This window comes from Lacerta agilis, chromosome 15, assembly GCF_009819535.1.
Source record: "Lacerta agilis isolate rLacAgi1 chromosome 15, rLacAgi1.pri, whole genome shotgun sequence".
NCBI classification, from domain to species: Eukaryota; Metazoa; Chordata; class Lepidosauria; order Squamata; family Lacertidae; genus Lacerta; species Lacerta agilis.
The window spans coordinates 41871293-41884319 of record NC_046326.1 but is presented as its reverse complement, the minus strand read 5'-3'; the positions used below and the strand labels follow the sequence as shown (position 1 = coordinate 41884319).

Genomic DNA, 13027 nt, shown 5'->3' with positions numbered 1-13027 from the left:
CTCCCTGTTCCTTTGCTATCAGGACCTCACCAAGTGGCTAGAGAAGAGACACTGTGGAGCTCCCTCCCTCTGCCCTCCAATGCTTCTGCCTCCAATCGAAGCCAACCTGGCCTACAAAGTACCTGTAAAACCTACCGTATATACTTGAGTATAAGCCTAGCTTTTCAGCACATTTTTTTGTGCTGAAAAAGCTGCCCTCGGCTTATACTCGAGTGAGGCGGGCGGTGGGGGCGGTGAGAAAGAAGCCCTTTCTCTCCGCTTGTGCCGCCACCCACTCTCCCCAGTCAACCATTCCTTAAGAAGCGTACAAAAACAGCGGTTCTTTACTCTCCCCAGCAGCTTGTTCCATTCCTGAACTGCTCGCATAAATGCAAACTTGGCAAAGGAGGAAGAGGAAGGAGCAGCCCAAAGGGCTGCTTTCGGCCTGCTCGTTCCTCCTCCTCCTCCACAGCGGCAAAGGTGAACCGGCTTATACTCGAGTCAATAAGCTTTCCCAGGTTTTTGTAGGAAAAATTAGGTGCCTCGGTTTATATCAGGTCGGCTTATACTCGGGTATATACGGTACCTCATTTTTTAAAAAGAAGATGAGACGACATATGTTAAGTCTAGGTTTAATATCTCCTAAAACCCTGAATACACTATGTTTGGAACATATCAGACTCTGCCCATTTGCAATTCCCAGGAAGGCGGAGGGAGAACATTGTGGCTGCTAGCCATGGTTAGCCTTGCAGCCCCCTTAATTTGCCCAATCCCCTTTCGGAAGCCATTCCAACTTGGTGGCCACAGCAACATCCTGCGGGAGCAATTCCAGAAATTAGCATGGGCTGTGCAGAGAAGTTCTTCCTTTCGTCTGCCCCAAACTTCACACCATTCAGCTTCTGAAGCCAGGCATTCTCAACAAAGCATGGAAGGCAGAACTCTGTTACTATCGCAATGTCTCCTTGATTCAGATCCTGTTCCATTCCTCCACCCGCAACAGCAAGATCCCCTCTCTGCAATCCTGCAGGCGAGGAAACTGTCCAGCAAAAAAGCAGAATCCCCCTGCATCCTGATACTGTGGACTGAAACTTGGAGACACCCACACCATCTAGGCCGGGCTTCCTCAACCTCGGCCCTCCAGGTGTTTTTGGCCTACAACTCCCATGATCCCTAGCTGGCAGGACCAGTGGTCAGGGATCAGGGGTATTGTAGTCTCAAAACATCTGGAGAGCCGAGGTTGAGGAAGCCTGATCTAGGCAATATACCCTGGTCCGCAGTTCAGCCTGCCACCCCTGAAGTTGTGCAGAGGAGTTTATCAAGGAATGGTTGCTATTATTGGTGAGGCTCATTTGGCATCAACACAGTACAAAACCGAGCCTTTATGTCACCGGCCCAGCCCTGCAGAACGCTCTCCGAATGGTGATCTGCTTTATTTTAAAAAAGATTATGCAGTTTTCTTGCATGCATGCATATATATATATATATGTTGTAAACTGGGGTACACAGCTACTGTTTATAAAGAAATACAGTGGTATCTTGGTTCTCCAACGCCTTGGTTCTCAAACTCTGAAAACCCAGAAGTGTGTGTTCCGGATTTTAAACGTTTTTCGGAAGCCGAACATCTGATGCAGCTGTCGGCTATTGTTTCTGGGGCACCTGCACCAATCAGAAGCTGTGCCTTGGTTTTTGAAGATTTCGGAAGTCAAATGGACTTCTGGAACAGATTAAGTTCGGCGCTTTTGGTTTTGCTATTTATTTTGCGTTTTTGTTTTTGAGGCTTTTCGGTTAATTTGTTTTTGTAACTGTGTGGAACCCAGTTCAGCTACTGATAATTGATTGTGTGGACTGTGGAAATGGATAAAGGCCCCCCCATCCAAACAATGACTATCATCAATGCAGGTAAGGAAAAAATAATAATTTTAATTTTTAATCCATCTACAATACTGTCTTGTTTATTTTATAGTACAGTACATTGATTATTGCTTTCATTTTATAAATCAATGGTCTTGTTAGATAGTAAAATTCATGTTAAATTGCTGTTTTAGAGGTTATTTTTAAAAGTCTGGAACAGATTAATTTGTTTTGCATTAACTTTCTATGGGAAAATGCACCTTGGTTTTGGAACGCTTTGGTTTTGGAACGGAATTAAGTTTGAGAACCAAGGTACCACTGTAATTATTCAGTTTGCTTATAGACTGCTTTTCAGCTCCATGGCACCCCGCTAGTACATACAAACATTAGAATGTAAGAAGAGCAACTGGATTAGGCCAATGTCCCATCTAATCCCGTTCTCACAACCAGATGTCTGTGAGCAACCCACAAGCAGGATCTGAGCACAAGAGCAACTCTTTCCTCCTGCGGTTTCCAGCAACTGGTATTCAGAAGCAATTGCTGCCTCCAAACATGGAGGAAGAGCATAGCCACCGAGGATAGCAGCCACTGACAGCCGTCTCCTCCATGAAGTTGTCCAACACAGTGGGAGGGAGTTCCGCAGTTTAACTATGCACTGTGTGATGAAGGAATCAAGGTGGTTTGCATGGTTCTCCCCCCCTTTAATCCCCACAACCACCCTGTGAGGTAGGTTAGGCTGAGGGGCAATGGTTGGGCCGAGGTTACCCAGTGAGCTTCATGGCCAAGTGAGGATTCGAACCCTGGTCTCGCAGGACCTAGTCCGACACTCTAACCATGGCACCACCACCCGGTCTCAAATAGGCTGTTAGATGCTCTTGTCCGTGAGATGCCAGAAACCCGCAACCGGCCGCTCCTGGGAGGCAGGGGAGCAAAGGGCTGGCCTTGAGTTATTGAGTCAGGCAAGCCATCACAAGAAGGAAGGCAAGTGGCAACTTTGGAGCCCGGAAACACAGCAACTACCGTATTTTTCCGTGCATAACACACCCCTGTGTATAAGATGTCCCCTATTTTTGGGGACTCCAAATTAAGAAAAGGGGGGGAGATTGTATCTGTGTATACCCAGATTTTAAACATATTTTTAAAAGAAAAAAACCTAGTCTTATACATGGAGAAATATGGTAATTGCAACTCATCTGGTACTGGGTTTCTCCAGCAGGATTAAAAAGGGGAGTGTTGGCTGAAGACACACCTGATACTGGGCTGTTTTCTGGGGGGCTCAATGCTACACTGCTCCAGAAGCCATGTTGGGGCTGCACCTCAGGAGCTGAGCACCTGCCTTGTGTGCAAAAGCAGGTTCAATCGCCAATGGTATCTCCAAGTATTGCCTTCTGTGTGCAGCTCAGTGCAAAAATACTGAGATAGATAGTTTTGGTCTGGCACTGTAGAAAGCAGCTTCCTATACAGTGGTACCTCTGGTTGCGGACACGATCCATTCCGGGGTTCCGTTTGCACCCCGAAAAGTCCGCAACCAGAGTTGCCACAACAGCAGCAAGAATTTTAATAGCTAAGAACTGGAAGACAGAAGAAATACCAACGATGTAAGAATGGCAGATGAAAATGATGGACTATATGGAGCTCGCTGAGATGACCAGGAAACTTCGTGACGAGGGACGACGCGGTGGAAGAAGAGTGGAAGAAATTTAAATCGTATTTTAAAAATCCTTGTATGACTGAAAATTATTAGATATAACTTGGAAGAAAAGTTTAACTGTAGATTTAGAGTTTGGTTAAGTGTTTAGGAATTGTGAGAGAATGAGTTAAGATATTAAATAAGATTAATGATTAGGTATTTTTATAGAAAAATAAGATTTTGCAAGATGTATAGAAATTACTAAAGATGATTGACAAGGAACGCAGGAAGGGGAGATGAGAGGAAGTCAATATACAATGTAAAGGATAGAAGTTAGTGACAGTAATAAGGTTTTTTGTTTTATTGTAGGTTTGTTCTTTGTATGGTTGTATTGTTTTGTATTTGTTTTGTTTATTGTTGTTTTTATAAAATTTAATAAATATATATATATTTTAAAAGAGTGGCGCTTTTGCGCATGCGCAAAGCGCCAATAGAGTGCTTCTACGCATGCGCAGCAAACCCAGAAGTAAACACTTCCGGGTTTGCCGCGTTCTTAACTGGACTGGAATCTTACATTCTTTTTTTAGGAGACAGTGTTGACAATACTGAACTTAAGCATTGTCTGAATTGGTAGACAACGGCTTCCTATGTTGCTATGTTCTCAGGGTGAGGCCCTAGAGTTGCCAGGTGTGCTTTATTTCTCCTCCTCCACAGCGACTGGGAACTCTTCAACTGCTACAGGGCAGGGAGGCATTCAACACGTGTAGCTTTCCCCCAGCATGGAGTGATGCTGAACGCTGCATCTGTTGAACTGCTGCCTGCACACACAGGTTGAAGGCACCACAGAGGAAGAGATGGAAGTGAAAAAGCTGGAAATCCAAATTGGGATTGGCAGACAAAAATGTTAGAATATGCAGAGTTAGCAAGAATGACAGCAAGATTCCAAGATGATACAGATCAAATATTTAACAGAGAGCACTGTAAAATCTGAATTCTGACTTCTGCATGAAATAAGAGAATTTTACAAAACCAATAGAACTGAAACAACTTAGGAGAGATAAAGGAAAGTGCGTAGTCGAAAATGTAATTTAGGAACCACAATGGGGTGATTGGAAGTCATGTTGGAAATAGTTATGTATGAATCTAAATCTTTTTTGGTAATATGTACCAATTTTGGATTGTTTGGTTGACTTGCTTTGTTTTTCAAATCAATAAAGCAGTATAAAAAGGGAAATATAAGAAAAAAAAGGGGGGGAGAAAGAGCTAGAAATGCAGTGGCTGTTAAGAGCATGCATGTCCAAACATTGCCTTTCCTTTCCTTTCCTTTTGTAAAATGTATATCCTGCTTGATAGTTAAACAACAAAAAACATCAAAGCCGTTAAGGTTTTGGAGCCCAGCAGCATTTTACTTGCTTCTCCTAGACAATTATCTCAGGAGGCAAGCTTTTCCAAGACTGGATGAGCTGTAGCACCAGAGCCCCAGCTTTGCATGCAGAAGGTCCCAGGTGGGAGAGAACCCGGTCTAAAATCCTGGAGAGCCGCTGCCAGTCAGTGCAGGCAGTACTAAGCTAGATGAACCCAATGGCCTGACTCAGTAGAAGGCAGCTCCCTGTGTTCCAGCAGCTACCATGGAGGTGCTCAGTTTAAGCAACAAAGCTTCAGGCGTTCTAGGAAAGGGCTCAGAACAAACACACACATGGCAATCTCCCCGGATAGATACCACTGCTAGTTACTGGCAAATTTGCATGCCTGTATCCTGCTCCCTGCCCTTCACCCCAAAAACAAAGGGGAAGTAGCAAATTCAGAGACCGGAGCCTGCTGTTCTGCAGAAGGCAGCGTGTAAGGGTGGGGGGAAGAGTGCTGGCACGCAATAAAATCTTGATTATCCAGTGTTCGAAACTCCCAGTGTTCTAGGAGCATTTTGCGACAGGGAATTAGAGCAAGCAGTTTCTGAGCTCTGGGCGCAGCACTGCACCTAAGATTTCAGATTAAAGCTGCAGAGTGGAAGGAAAGGAGGACATTTTCTGCCTCCCCGCTTCCAGTTACTCTCTGAAGACGGGTGAGACCCTCTTAAGAATATTAGGGGCGTGGGCAGGGGAAGGACTAGAACAAAATATTTTAGCTGCAGTTCATTCATTTCCAGCTTTGTAAAAGTGCACCTAGACATTCCGTTGTGCCCATTACCTCGGCTTAAGGTGTCATTTGGCTCCTAACTTTCACATCTCAGTTTCTAACACTGGATTTACCCCAAACAGCGACTTTTAATAAGTCGCATTCTTCAACGATAAAGGGGGAAAACTTGTGTTCCTGAGCAACTCATTACTGCCCAGAAGCTCATTCTTTCGGTATGGTCCACAAGCTAATGAGGATCCTGAACAGGTGAAAAGATGCCGTCTCTGAAACACCTAGTGCCCAAATGCAGCATGCAAGCTTCTGTGTCACACCAGACGCATCCCTCGCCTGCAAGAAGCCTGGAAAGTCAAGTCCCATGAGGGCAGAAGCTTGCTGGGTGCATTTTTACACTCTATCTGGTGATGGTAGGGGATTTTATTTGCTGGAGGTTTTTAAGCAGAGGTCGCCGGGTGGCCATCTGTCAGAGATTCTTTAGCTGTGATTCTTGCACTGCCAGGGATGGGGGGGTGGGCTAGATGACCCTCAAGGTCCCTTCCACCTCTACAATTCTATGTCGAGCAGATAAGAAACCCACCCCCTCTCTCAGTGGGATCAACAACATTGCCAGGATTTTGAAGGATAGGACCCTAAGACAAACTCAGCGGCTTTTGAAATTTCTGCCTTTGGGGGCCCATTCACATGGGATGCGGGTGCTGCCCTGGCCCCACCAATGCTCTGTGGCTGTAATAGGTGGCCAAGTTGCTTCCAGAAAAGCTTTCCCCTTAATTCCTGTGCCCAGCTGTGAACCCAGCATGGGCCAGTTGCTTCTCAGTTTCACATCCCAGCTTCTGCTTCCTCCCGCTCCCTCTGCCGCTCCGTTGTGTCAGACTTTTCGACTGTAACCTCTTTGGGGCAGGGGGCCACCTGTCCTCTTGCACTCTGTGAAGCCCCAGGCATGCTTAAGGGCACTCTAGAAATTAAAACAACAACAACACTGATCTTGTCATGAAGAACCCCACAAATAAGAATCTGCAGATCCCCGAAGCTCTCATAGAAACACAGCCCACAACACACATTCTCTGACCTGCATTTGAAGGTAACATATCTCTTGGCCTTCCTTCGCACCCCAGGCACCCTCAAGAGGCCCCTGTCTGCAGGAGGGGGCTCCCTGGCCTCCCACACTTGATAATATGGGGAACGGCCACAGCTCAGTGCAGAGCCCTGCCTTGCATGCAGAACTTCCCAGGTTCAAGCCCCAGAATCTCCAGGTAGGGTAGAGAAGTGTTTGAAATTTGCAGGTGCATTTTGCTCCTGCCCACCTAGCAGTTCGAAAGCACGTCAAAAGTGCAAGTAGATAAATAGGGACTGCTCTGGCGGGAAGGTAAACGGCGTTTCCGTGTGCTGCTGTGGTTCGCCAGAAGCGGCTTTGTCATGCTGGCCACATGACAGGAAGTTGTCTGGGGACAAACGCCGGCTCCCTGGCCTATAGAGCGAGATGAGCGCCGCACCCCAGAGTCAGACACAACTGGACTTAATGGTCAGGGGTCCCTTTACCTTTATTGGCCACTTGCAAGCAAGTGAAGGTGTTTGGGCGCCAGGATGGCATCTGACATCACCATCTGGAGGTGCATGCCTGGGGATCCTTGGATCTCGACTGTTTTCACACACTAGCACACATCCTGTGGGATTCTATCCATTCTATTTTATCTGCACAATCGAATGACGTTCAGGAACCCCAAAGTCCTAATGAAAAGTAAACATTCGAGTGTGTTGGCTCCAAAATAGCACCTGGCTGTTTTGTTTTCCCGACTGTATCCCTGGTTTAAGGAGCTATTTAGCACCTGGCTTATATATTTGAGTTTCTAACTGAGGCAGAGATTCTCCAATCTGAAACTGGAGATAGAGCAATATGTCCAGGAGCACAGGAGCACAGGGAGCTGCCATATACAGAGTCCAGACCACAGGTCCATCTAGCTCAGTTTTGCCTTCACTGACTGGCAGCATCTCTTAAGTGTTCCAGGCAGGCTTCTCTCCCAGCTTTACCTGGAGATGCCATTGGGGATTGAACCGGGCCTTCAGCACACAAAGCAGATGCTCTGCCACTGATTTGTTATGGCCCTTCCCCAAACTCTGTGCAATCTGACTCAGAATGAGACCGCTTCCTATGTTCCCAGCACTCAGCAGCGTCTGAAGCAGCAATGCCACACACAGGAGCATCAGAATGGCCCTGCTGGATCAGGCCATGGGGTCTATGAAGTTCAGCTTTCTGTTTTTACAGTGGCCAAGCTGATGCCCCAACGAGGAACCCCCTCTAGCAAGACTCTCTCCACCTGCAACTTCTAGCAAGTGGCATCCAAAAGCAGACTCCCATGCCCTGCTTCCTTTCCAAAAACTGGTGCTCCTAGAACCAAGGCTTTGTTTGGACAGGAAGCCAGTGAACCAGAGGGGTTTTTGCACCAGGGAGCAGTGACAGTGGAGTGGGGGTAGAGAAGAGGGAAAGGCATTAAAAACTGTCCCCCACCAAGGCTGGCAACTGCCAGTTGTTGGTAGGAGATGCAAGGCCTCTGTAACTGTAAAAGCTCCATTTGCTGACACAGACTTCTTGTGCGGCTATTCCTGGACAGCCGTCTCTGATAGCAGAAGCCCCCCCCCCCGCCCCCTTCCCAAGCTGAGAGGGCCGAAGAGTCTGAGAAGGTGCTGAGAAGAGGAAGCCCTGAAAGTAGAGAGCTAGAGGCCAAGAGCGGCAGGACCAGCTTGAGGTTCTGGGGAAGGGCGTATGCCTTGCCGCAGAACAGGAAAACCACGAAGCCTTTTATCAAGCCAAGCGTAAAATGTGGGGGGGGAGGAGAAAGGGAGGGAGAAAGGAAAAGGGGGTAAAGGGGGGGAGGAGAAAAAGATGGTTTATGCCAGGGGTACGCAAACTAAGCCAAGCCCATCGCTCCCTCAACCCGGCCCACGGACGGTCCAGGAATCAGTGTGTTTTTACATGAGGAATGTGTCCTTTTATTTAAATGAATCTCTGGGTTATTTGTGCGGCAAAGGAATTTCTTCATTTCCCCCAAAAAATATAGTCCGGCCCCCCACAAGGTCTGAGGGATGGTGGACCGACCCACGGCTGGAAAAGGTTGCTGACCCCTGGTTTACGACCCCCCCCCAGCGCAAGAGTAAAGAGCAGGGAGCAAAACAAGACAGTAGACCGAGCCAAACTCAGGTTCTCTCCAATTCTGGTTTGGAATTGGGTTCAAGAACAGACAGCAGAGCACTGTGAACTCACCTGGGGGACTGGGCAAATCATTTGAAAACAAGAGTGTAAATTTGCAAGATTGCAGGGGGTTGGACTAGATGACCCTTTGGCTCCCCTCCAACTCTACAATTCTATGATTCCAATTATTATATTCTTTTATACAGTGGATGTTTTTATACTAGGCATTTTCCAAGGGGCTAAGAACAGCATACAAGGCTCCCCGTACCCATTTTCACAATAGCAACTCTACTTGCCATAACGGCTGCTGGAGGCAGTAATGCTTCTGAATACCAGGAGGGGAGAACGCTATTGTGCTCGGGTCCCGCTTGCAGGTTTCCTACGGGCAACTGATTGGCCACTGTGAGAACAAGATACTGGACTGGATGGGCCCCCTTTGGCCTGATCCAGTAGGCTCTTTTTATGTTCTTAACTGCTCTGTTTGGGGAGGAAAACAACAACCCCCAGGCAACTTTTCAAAGTGATGGGGCTGGGGTGGAGGCCACCCATCTCTCACTAAGGCTACTCTCCCTTGCACACTTCCGTGGCAATAATCCCCCAGTAAGGACAAGTATCAGAAGGGGCTCCCAGCACAGACCTGTGTAGCCACACAGGATGCAGCCCGCACCGTTCGTTGGGTGGCTGAAGCCTATTCCTATACTGTACTTGAGATTTACTCTGAAGCAAAAGCGCTCAGACCAGCAACTCAAACCACCACAAAGCTTGGATCCAAGGTTCGCTCGAAGCTGCCCCTTGCACGTCTTCCCTCTCTCACAGTACAATTGCTCCAAAATTTGCTAACCTGGGAGCCCCCCAGATGTTCCGGCCTCAACTCCGGTCTGCTAGCGGAGAGTGTAGTCTGAAACATCTGGAGGGCAGGTCCGGGCAAACACAGCTTGCTGACCTCCCTAAATTAACTTCCTAAACCCCATTTCCTCTCCTTTTCTGCGCACGCGCTCGCTCGCACACCCACCTACCCACCCTCGGCGCGCACGGATGTTCTTTAGGGCAGGAGTGGCGTAGCCACGGATTAGAGACCCCCGTTTCCTCTATCTTCTCTGCTCCGCACCCCCAACAGAATGGGATAATATATCCGAAATAAGCAAAGAGATTCGACTCGCCCGCCCACAGTCTCCTCCTTTGACTCTTTGCTTTACCCGAGATGACTTCCTAAAAAAATTGGCAGCAGAGAAAGGAGGAAGAAGGGAGGAAAAGAGCGATTGGCGGGCGGGCGGGGGGTGGGGGACCGGGACCCAGAGAAATAAACGGTTTCTGCGTTGCAGTACGCGGAGCTACCGCTGGCGCTGGCAAGGGGACGAGAAAAGTGTATTGCAGGGTGGGGGGGGGCGAGAGAGGGGAAGGAGAAAGAGAGAGAGGAATGTAAGAGTCTCAATCCGTGTCTGGAAAAAGGAGGAAATGATCCAATACGTTTGGGGAGGGGTACCCAACCATCCTGGTAACTTCTCCCTATTAAATGGGGGGGGAGAAGCGGCGCGGTACTCACAGCTGGTTGATGGCGTTCTGGGAGATGACGGCGTCGTCGGAGAAATAGGGGATCATCTTGGGGGCCGGCGGCGGCGGCGGCAGAGGGGGCAGGCCGGGGAGGCGGAAGGGGGTCGGCCGCTGCCTCCTGCTCCTCCTCGGCCCCCGCCGCCTTGCTGTCTCCGCCGGAGCCCGCGCAGGGTCATGGGGGCTGCGGGGTCCCCGCCGGAGAGCGCGGAGCATGCGAGGCGCGCGCCACCAGGGAAGAGAGAACGCGGCTGGCCGGCAGCGCAGGCAGGAGGCGGGCGGCGAGCGAGCTGCTTGCGCTCCGGCGCCGGCAGCGGCTTCTGGTGTGTGCGAAGAGCGCCCGCCCTCCTGGCCTCCCCAAGCCGGCACGTCGCGCAATGCGCAAGGGCGAACCGGCCCAACTTCGCCTCTGGGCCGGCCCAGGGGCGGGGCCCGCGGGCGTCCCTTCGCCGGCCACGAGGAGAGGCAGGCGCTGCACTAGCACCAAAGGCCGGCCCGGGCGCGCCTTGCCTCTCCGCGGCTCCCCAAGGCGACAGCAGCAGCAGATCAGCCACGCGGCCTTGGGGACGATGCCTGTCGTGGGGGCGTCCGGTCGCCTCCCCTTCCCGTCAGACGGAGAGCAGAGAGGGGCAGCCCGGCTTCGTCGCGCTCTTCCCCGCACTTGGCAACCGCCTTCCTCTGGGAAGTTCGCAGCATGGCTAGCGTGCAGAGGCGCCGTGCCTTGGAGCCAATGATAGCCTTCACCTCCATGCGTTTGTGTCTCTCTCCCTCCAGCCACTTTTAAAAGCATCCCAAGGTGCGCACTCCGCCCGCCCCCATATAGAGGAGGCCAATATACGTTGACGTCTGGAAACCAAGCCTGATGAGGAACGGCTGAAGTTGCTGGGTATGTTTAGCTTGGAAAAGAGGAGCCTGAGAGCAGATAGGATGGCCACCTTCAGATATCTCAAGGGCTGTCATATGGAAGAAGAGTGAACAAGCGTGATTTCTGTAGGACTCAAACCCATGGCTTCCAAGTTATAGGAAAGGAGAAGCCAACTAAATGTCAGGAAAAACTTTCTGACAGTAAGGGCTGTTCAAAGTGGAACGGTCTCCCTTGAGAAGTGGTGGACTCTCCTTCCTTGAGATTTTTAAGCAAAGGTTGGATGGGATGCTTGAGTTGTGACTTTCTATATGCAAGGTGGATGCTCTGCCATGGAGCTGGGTCCTTCGCCAAAGAAGGTTGCAGGCAGCGAATTCCAGACGGCCATGTACTGTGTGCCTAGGCACCTTCTCGTAACAAAAGGCTTTAGCTCCGTGACAGAACACCCGCTTTGCATGCAGAAAGTCTGAGGTTTCAATCCCTGGCAGCATCTCCTGGTGCAGCTGGGAGAGACCCCCCTGCATGACACCTTGGAGAGCTGCCACTGCTGCCAGTCAGTGTAGACAATGCTGGGCTAGACAGACGAACGGTCTAACTCAATATGGCAGCTTCCTTATGCTGTCTGTCCTGAATCTCCCACTGCCTACCTTCTGATTGTAGTTCTTGCCTTCAGGCCCTCCAGCCCCTTGTTCTCACAGCAGCCAACCAATGACCATGGGAAACACTCAAGCAAGACCTGGGTGCAAGAGCCACTCTCCCCTCCTGTGGTTTCCATCAACTGGCATTCCAAAGCATTGCCACCTCCCACCATGAAGGCCGAGCAGCGCCATCATGGCTAGTTGCCCTCTCCTTTTAGGAGAAAAGCAGGAAAGATGTCATGGAGAGAACACAAAAAATAGAATTGTAGAGTTGGAAGGCACCACGAGGATCATCTAGTCCAGTGTTTCCCAACCTTGGGTCTCCAGCTGCTTTTGGACTATAACTCCCATCTTCCCTAGCTGGCAAGACCAGTGGTCAGGGATGATGGGAATTGTAGCCTGAAACCAGCTGGAGACCAAAGGTTGGGAAACACTGATCTAGTCCAACCCCCTGCAATGCAGGAATCTTTTGCCCAACGTGGGGCTTGAACCCATGACCCTGAGATTATGAGTCTCATGCTCGTTGTTGCACTTCAGCTCCAAGTTGGGCCCCAGACAGATGTCAAGCAACATCTGAGCTCCATGCCCTGGTCTAAGAAATGGCATTTTGTGGTTCCTGTGAGAGATGGAGAGGTGTCTCTGCTTAAGAAGAGGCGTCCCCTCTTTAGAGAGGGGGGAATAATGTCTCTTAGAGCAGGGATGGGGAGGGGGGACCTCGGCATGGTCCCCCCCCTCCCCATCAGCATCCTTGACCCATTGGGCCATACTGGCTCCTGGGATGTTTTGCTTCTCAATATTCTCTGGTTGGCCCCTGTTATTTTCTCCTACTGATAGAGAACCTACAAAGAACTGTATATGGGCTCTTTGGTACCCCATAAGGGAAAAGGAGCAGTTTTTTCTTATAACATGGGAGTTGGTGCCCGACCACACCTGGGCAGCCCTCCAGGTTCCCCAACCCTGCCTTCAGGTGTGCCTATAAAAAGCAGCTGCCCTCCCCACCCCTGTTTCAAACACTGAACTCAGAGGGCAGTTCTGTGTGTCACACAGCTGGGGAAAGTAAAGAGGCCTTTTGTCTGTAATTTATTATTTATTTTAAAAAACAGGTTTTTTATGACCCACGGCAAAAAGGAAGGGCTGTGCGGAGGAGCTCACAGATGCTGCACTAAAGCCCCTGTCAAAGCATTCAGAAGCCATTAGCGGCTTGT

At 49.7% G+C, this 13027-nt stretch overlaps 1 protein-coding gene across 3 annotated transcripts in view; it reads right to left on the bottom strand.

The window, feature by feature from the left end:
- The window catches only part of SSH2 (slingshot protein phosphatase 2), a 76996-nt gene that overhangs the window by 56526 nt on the left and 7443 nt on the right, over nucleotides 1-13027 (bottom strand). For 2 of the 3 annotated variants that reach the window (XM_033172013.1, XM_033172014.1), the window contains exon 1: nucleotides 10318-10541. The exons of the other annotated variant lie outside the window; for it this stretch is intronic. In XM_033172013.1, coding sequence (XP_033027904.1) covers nucleotides 10318-10538 — 221 coding nt within the window. In that variant the 5' untranslated portion in view covers nucleotides 10539-10541. Of the gene's footprint in view, nucleotides 1-10317; nucleotides 10542-13027 lie in introns of those variants that run through there. 3 annotated transcript variants of the gene reach the window in all.